This window comes from Odontomachus brunneus, unplaced genomic scaffold, assembly GCF_010583005.1.
Source record: "Odontomachus brunneus isolate Ranch 3 - 2012 unplaced genomic scaffold, Obru_v1 Obru_scaffold_020, whole genome shotgun sequence".
Taxonomy (NCBI): Eukaryota; Metazoa; Arthropoda; class Insecta; order Hymenoptera; family Formicidae; genus Odontomachus; species Odontomachus brunneus.
This window is the reverse complement of record NW_022639470.1, coordinates 2,866,920-2,873,610: the sequence shown is the minus strand read 5'-3', so window position 1 is coordinate 2,873,610 and position 6,691 is coordinate 2,866,920. Positions and strand designations below refer to the sequence as shown.

The 6,691-nt window shown below is 49.2% G+C and overlaps 2 protein-coding genes across 2 annotated transcripts; both read left to right on the top strand.

Annotated features, from left to right (window-relative positions):
- Positions 1-3,271: 3,271 nt before the first annotated feature.
- Positions 3,272-3,870, top strand: LOC116842045. The gene is made up of 2 exons (XM_032810690.1): positions 3,272-3,370; positions 3,432-3,870. The coding sequence occupies exons 1-2, from the start codon at positions 3,326-3,328 to the stop codon at positions 3,846-3,848; spliced, it is 462 nt and encodes a 153-aa protein (XP_032666581.1). The 5' UTR covers positions 3,272-3,325; the 3' UTR covers positions 3,849-3,870.
- Positions 3,871-4,089: 219 nt separating this feature from the next.
- On the top strand, positions 4,090-6,488 carry LOC116842032 (vicilin-like seed storage protein At2g18540). The gene is made up of 5 exons (XM_032810672.1): positions 4,090-4,221; positions 4,411-4,701; positions 4,871-5,079; positions 6,056-6,265; positions 6,332-6,488. Exons 1-5 carry the CDS (start codon positions 4,090-4,092, stop codon positions 6,486-6,488), a joined length of 999 nt encoding a protein of 332 aa, XP_032666563.1.
- The last annotated feature ends 203 nt before the right edge of the window (positions 6,489-6,691 follow it).

The following is a 6,691-nucleotide window of genomic DNA, read 5'->3' as shown; positions in this document are numbered from 1 at the left end:
GGGGAGAGAGAGAGGGGGAGAGAGAGAGGGGGGAGAGAGAGAGAGAGAGAGAGGGAGAGGCACCACGCATGTAGTGGAGGTAAGGCAGAAGGGAGAGAGGGGAAAAGTTGAGAAAAAGAAGTCAACGACGAAGCGGAGGAGGGGGTGGAGGGCGGCCGATGTGAGTCGAGTGCGTTGACCTCAGGATTCGATGCGCGTCCTTGAGGATACCAAGATGGCGGGTTTATGCAACCGGTCACAATGGTATCTGCAGGCTGCCGCGCTCCTCCTCGTCGCGTTCTATTTGACGCACGACGATTCGACGCGCTTGCATTCTCGAGGGATTCTCTCCCTCTCGCGCGTGCACACACGCGCATGTCCCACACCACCGTCGAGCACATACGTACAGGCGGCTTGCGCGTGTGACCGACGCTCGCCTTCGTGTACACACGTTCACGTGGATGTTACGTACGGCCATCTCATCGCACACGGCCACGAGGCTGAGACGCGCGCCGTTAAAGCTAGTCAGTCCAGTTTCCATCGCTGCAGCTTGCACGGACGAGTCGGGAATACGCGGCGATTCGAAAGGAAATCAAATCCGAGGAAAGGCCAACGAACGGCCCGGACACGCCCGGCATACACATAACATTGGTACACCCTGATGTGCACACACACAGAGACACACGCGTATATACACACGTGTGCACGTCGTCGTGTGCTTGTATATCAAGTCAGACTGAACGAAAAAGTCCTCCGCCATTTTGCAATGGTATCACGTAGATACTTAGTTTTTAATTAAACAAAATCAGTGTATAATTGTGCGCAATAATGCACCAAGCTTCTTTAATTAACAACTAAAAATCTGCGTGGTCACTTGCAAAAGAAGGCTTCTGGTTTAGTTTGACTTAATGTACGAGCACACAAACGGCAGATGTCGCCGTCGCAACTCATCTATCATATCGTGCGTGGTCATTAATCAACCATTTTCAATTAATAACTTTAAGTTTTACCTTGTTTGCAAAATGGTAGAGGGATCTGGTGTCCAGTTTGATGAGTTCTATGCACGGATGTGTCATGTATTATCAGACACCCTGTATACATATGTGTGTACGTGTGTGTTTACGCGCGTAAGCCCAAATGGAAAAACATAGACCGCGGCTTTAGTCCGCGAACATTCCTGCAACATTTGCGCGAACAACGTGTCTTCCCGCGGCTCTTCCGCGTGGCACGTCTGTCTTCAGCTTGTCAGTCGTCACGCCGCATACTGCTTTCTTACGCTATCTCGATTCCCTTACTTGGTGCGACCGTGATGAACGAATGTCCTTCCCTACGCAGCCCGGGAACTCTGTGACGTACGCATTCACGTACGCGTGCACGGCGATACGCGTTACGCTTTACGTTTACGGGAGACGCAGAAGTATCTCTGCAAATTAATCTGTTCTCCCATTTTCTGCGGAACGGGAAGTGCAGGTTTGACGCGTGATACGCACGTTTTGATTTTGATCGTGACGCCAATCGTTTGTGTCGCGATAGATGTCGCTACTTCTCGTTTCGGTTCGAAATTTTATCAGCCGACGTCGTGCGACGTCACTGCTTCGCATGATAGCGCGCAGTCGAAAATTTCACCTAATCTAATTTAACTTACATTCTTTCGTATTTTGCGCAATCAACGTTAAAAACACGAACGTGACGCATACCGACAACCGAAGTGCAAAAGGCGAAAACGCCATTACGTAAAAACCAAAAAATGTTTTACTGATTCAGGTAGAATTCTAATTTAAAATTTATCGCTATTTTTGCATCTGCTAAAAAATTACTTATGATACGTGGAATTTACAGCAGCATTCTAGCAATATCTGCAGGCAAAGGAAGATGGGTGAAATATGCCAATTTGTGCAAGACGATAGAACCTTTCAAGTAGAAATGAAACCTCAGTTCAGACAGACATTCTGTCCCTGTCATCTACATTGATTAAATATAAACAGATGCGATATCGCAGTGTTTGCTAGTCACTTATCCACCTTAGCTCTGATTTCTCGTATTTAGATCAGTTTTGCTTCGACCGTCAGAGCATTTTTTTATGCGAGCGTTCGCGTTTTCGAGTGACACGTTCGCGAACAGTAGTGCGTGCGTGCGTGCGTGCGTGCGTGCGTGCGTTCGTGTCGCAATTCAAAGCTCCTTACACGTGCGCGCGTGCGCGCGTGCGTAAATGTAAATGCACACATGCAGCTTGGCCAGGGATCCTTGATCCTACAGGAATGCAGTGCCAGCGGCTGCCCACGCTGCCTCAAGTGCCTCTCCTCGTCCGTCTCGTCACCCTCCCTCCTTCCCCTCCCTTCCCCTCCATCCATCGTTCTCCTCACATTGTCCGTACTTCTTTCTTTGTTTTCATGGCATCTAATCCCGGTAGGACCGCGCATAAAGAGCGAGGCGCTATCGACGGGTATACGATGCGGCGTCTCCTCGCGCGTCTTCGTCATTCTGTAACGTCACCTTCGTCGACACTTACATGAAGACGGAGATAGGAATCGGTCCGGGAACGATTTGCATCGAATGTTTGCACTCTCTACCGGTGAATTATATACATTCGTTATACTCCCCGCAACGAAAGAAATGGAAGGCGGGAGGGACGGAAGAAACGCGCTTTCCTGCGGCGAACGAAAAGAAACGCGATAGCGAGACGGCACGCTGCATCATCATCCCCCTTCCATTCCTGACGAATTACATACGTACCGTGTCGTTGTTAATTCCCCTCGCTTTAACGTCCGGCGAACGAAAGATACTCGGGTTTCAACTCACTATGTTACTGCCATCATGCGGCCCCTCGCGTGATCGAACGAGGCACGTCCCCCATAAATAAACTTTTCATACATCAGCGGGGAGAGTGGCTCAGCGCAGAATAAAGCACACGGAGATGAAATCATACCCTGCGCGCCGCAGGATGCACTGTGCATCCGCGCCGACGGTGTCCGGTAGCTCGCAGCAGTTTAATCGACGTCCTGCGAAGAACTTTTCCTACCGGCGCGTCCCGAGGAGAGAGAGAAAGAGAGAGAGAGAGAGAGAGACAGAGAGAGACAGAGAGAGCGTGAGCGCGGTTAAACCAACGCGGCAGTGCGGCGCGCATACACGAGAGAGAAAAGATCATCTTCGATCTTCAAGGTCGACCGCATGCGGCTCGAGGCCTTCTCGCGAAGACGTCGATCCAGCGCCGCGGTGAATTCGTTCGACTGTTTTCATCGTCTGGCAGCTGTTATCCAGCCCCGTTTCTCCCGTGGCACTCGCTGCTCCGCGTCCCGGGGCGCGACTGCTTACATTTATCGATTTAAACCGAGCCTCGATATACGAGATGGAGCGAGCGACCGAGGACGATGTAGACGGCATCGCCGACCAAGTAACTTGCTCGACCCACGGGCACCGTGAGAATATTCAGTGACGCGCAATTTCTTTTGCAGAACAACGGGAGAAGGTTAGACGCGAGCGCAGAAACGAACGCGGAAAATCGCGAAAATTTTGCGTTGGACAATAAAGAGTCTCAAGAGCAAGAAGAAGAAAAGGAAAGAGAAATCGCAGAGGATGTGTACGGAAGGACTGAGTCTCTTATCTGGGACCAAGCACTGCGAGGACATGAAGGATATGGAGAGGGGTTGTACGGAGAACGGAGTCTGGAGGACGAGGAAACGAAAGAGGGAAAGAGCGCGCCGTCTTCTGCGACAATCGTCACGGCGGAAAAGTCCGACGAGGAAGTGCGAGACGTGGTGGGGCCCGATCACGTGCTCGCCGAGATACCAGTCGAGGTTCGCATAAACTTGTCATTCACCATCATTCTACCCGTGGAATTACTGTGCCTCACGACCTTCGTAATATCCTAAGGACTCGAGCCTCCCCTCTCATTACGCGCCTCCGCACAACGTGTTTCCGCATTGTACACATACCGACTCCGTCGTCATTGTGATCGATTGAAATGGTAATAAAGGGCTTTCCATGAATTTTCCCACGTGTTTTCCTCGAGATGCAACGATGGCGAACTGTCATAACTGCAGCGCGTTTATTAAAAAGGGAAAGATCTCCTAAAGAATTGGATAACTCAGCATTGATTCTCAATTTGATGCGATGTTGATGGTGCAGATTTTTGGCAGTCGCGAGGAGATGATCAGAAAGTTGCGGGAACTGATGGCTGAGCATGCGGAGCTGCAAAAGAGGAACAGGCTGCTCGAGCTGCGGATCAGCCGGGACATGAAAAAGGTCGAGCGGACGAGAACAACCAAGTTGTTTGCCAAACATTTCCTAATTCACCGAGCGCGTTTACAGTAAATTAATTCCTTCATTCTCTGTCGCTGCCGGCCTATCGCGTTGCAATTAAGCGGGTATACGCGCACGTGCACGGCACGGCGCGGAGGTATACCGCTGTACGTCGCGTTTGTATGCACGCAGGAGAAAGTGACACCTACGTATGCGACAAAAGACCCGGAGCAAATGGAGCAGATTTATAGACAAACACTGTTCGCGTATAAGCTGCGGCGCGACGACGTGACGGAGCGGAAGGAGCGCGCCCGCGTCGACACGCGCAGTCACGAGGACAAAGTGCGGGCGATGGACAACGAGAGCGCGCGAACGTTCGGCGAACTGCTGGACCGCGAGAAGGAAGTGGCGACGGGTCTCGTTTACGCGAAGACCGGACGAAAGCTCACGGAGAAGGCTGTCGACGAGATAACCCGTCGGCAGGTGTAACTTAATGACCGTGAATCATCACTTGTCTATTACAGCAATTATGCGACGTACCAATTAAAGAGCCGGCCGCGGTTGTGTGCGTACACACACACACACACACACACACACATACACGTTCGATCGTGCAGCGAGACGCTCACGTGAGAACTTCTTCATTCGCCAGGCATCGCGACGCGAGGCTCTCGCCCGCGATCGTTACCAGTACGCGGTGCTGCAGCAGCGTCTCGAGGAGATAAATACGCAGCTGAGAAGTCTGGAAACGCTCGGCGAGGGAATGACCACTATGGATTACGAGGCTCTGCATATAGCTCATCTGAGCTACAAGGATAAGTTGGAGGAACGCGAGAGAGAAGTGGAGAAATTGCGCCAAAGGTACTAGCTCGAAGAACGTCCCCGCCGCCTGTACTTCCGCGATGTATTTAAAGAGAAGTTCTGATTAATATATAGAGAGAGGACGATTTAGTTGAATCAAATAAACGCTTCTTTGGAATAGTCCAAACGAATTTTTTGATTGATTGAACAAAATTTTATTTGAAGTAACAAAAATATTTATTTGCGGCTTAGTTCCAAAGAAATATTTTTGTTGTGTCAACCAAATAATTTGTTTGGACTATTCCAAAGAAACATTTATTTGATTCAATAAATCGTTCTCTCTGTGTAGATAGTAGAAAAATAGAAAGTTTTCACAAATTTTTCTGAAGAAAATGAACAGAATTATCAATATAGGGTTCTGATCGTACTACTTATTATTATTTTAAGTATAAGAAAATTATTTTAAAAAAATCGAAATTCCGTCGCTCATACTGATTTCAGATCTTTTTTTTAAGGTTCGCGTAATTATCGTTAAAATATCATTCTTTCGCAAAACAGGATTGAAACGATTTTTATAGTGATGTTAATATTCCGCATAAAATCTAATTTTTTTATACTGAGATATTATTGAATGTACTTAATAGACATATTTAACAAGAAATTCACATTCCTATCAATTTACAACTTTTTACAATTGTTCGCATTTGACCTAATGTTTACTGCTGTCAGGGTTCCGTGAACCCTTAATGCAATCGATTGTATCTGAGAACGGTTCGTTTCCCCGAGCATTCTCATCCAATCATTTCGATAAAGCATCGCGACTTAGCGCGAGTTTCACGTTCTGTCACGTTGGCGCGATACTTTATTACGGATCGCGTTGTTACGCGCTTCGCGTAGGACTATCCGGAGTGATATCTACGGTGTCGCGGCTTCAGCGTGAGAGATCTTCGACTCGAGAGGCAACGAATGTATTTACTACCGATGTATCTGTTCGAACGGGGGCTTTATTAAGTGCTTGTTGGCAAATCGAAATTAGAATCGCTGAGGTGGTTAACGAAATCGCCCACCACAAGGAGAAAGGGACGTGCCTCGCGGAGAACGTCGAGCGCGAGGAACGCGAATTGGACGAGCATCATGAGCGGACGGTCAGGGTTCGAGAGGACGTCAACGAGCTCCATTTAATTCTGAGAGATTTACGACTGGCCTACGACGAGAAGCGGCGCGACGCCGGGCTGCTGATGGCTCAGTAAGATCTGCTGCTTACGTGCGTTAGCGATTTCGGTCAATGTCAAGCGGCGGTTCATCGACCCAGGCCGGTGCTGCACGAGATGGAGAGAACGATGAAGTCGATGGACGCCCTGAAGAGCGACATTGAGACGATCAAGCGAAAGATTCAACGCCACGGCTCTGCGTACCGCGGGAAAGGGGAGAGGAGCGAGGAGGAGGCAGCGTCGGTAATGCCAGCGTAGATGACGCGGGACAAACTCGCGAGTCGCTCCTGACTAATGGTGGAAATTCTGTAACGTCTCTTTCAACGTGAATTTGTTTGCACGTTACGACTTATAGCTGGCGAGAGAAAAATGACGCAGGGCCCGCGGCCACGAACGCGAACAAATGCTCTGTCTTTATTTCTCCCCCCCCCCCCCCCCCTTTTTTTTTTTTTTTTTTTTTT

Excerpts from the sequence above, each read along its gene's own strand:
- LOC116842045 (XM_032810690.1), top strand. The coding sequence starts at position 3,326 with ATGGAGCGAGCGACCGAGGACGATGTAGACGGCATCGCCGACCAA. Across the intron at positions 3,371-3,431 it reads TAGACGGCATCGCCGACCAA|AACAACGGGAGAAGGTTAGA; the intron begins GTAACTTGCTCG and ends TTTCTTTTGCAG.
- LOC116842032 (XM_032810672.1), top strand. The coding sequence starts at position 4,090 with ATGTTGATGGTGCAGATTTTTGGCAGTCGCGAGGAGATGATCAGAAAG. Across the intron at positions 5,080-6,055 it reads GTGGAGAAATTGCGCCAAAG|AATCGCTGAGGTGGTTAACG; the intron begins GTACTAGCTCGA and ends AATCGAAATTAG. Across the intron at positions 6,266-6,331 it reads GCCGGGCTGCTGATGGCTCA|GCCGGTGCTGCACGAGATGG; the intron begins GTAAGATCTGCT and ends TCATCGACCCAG.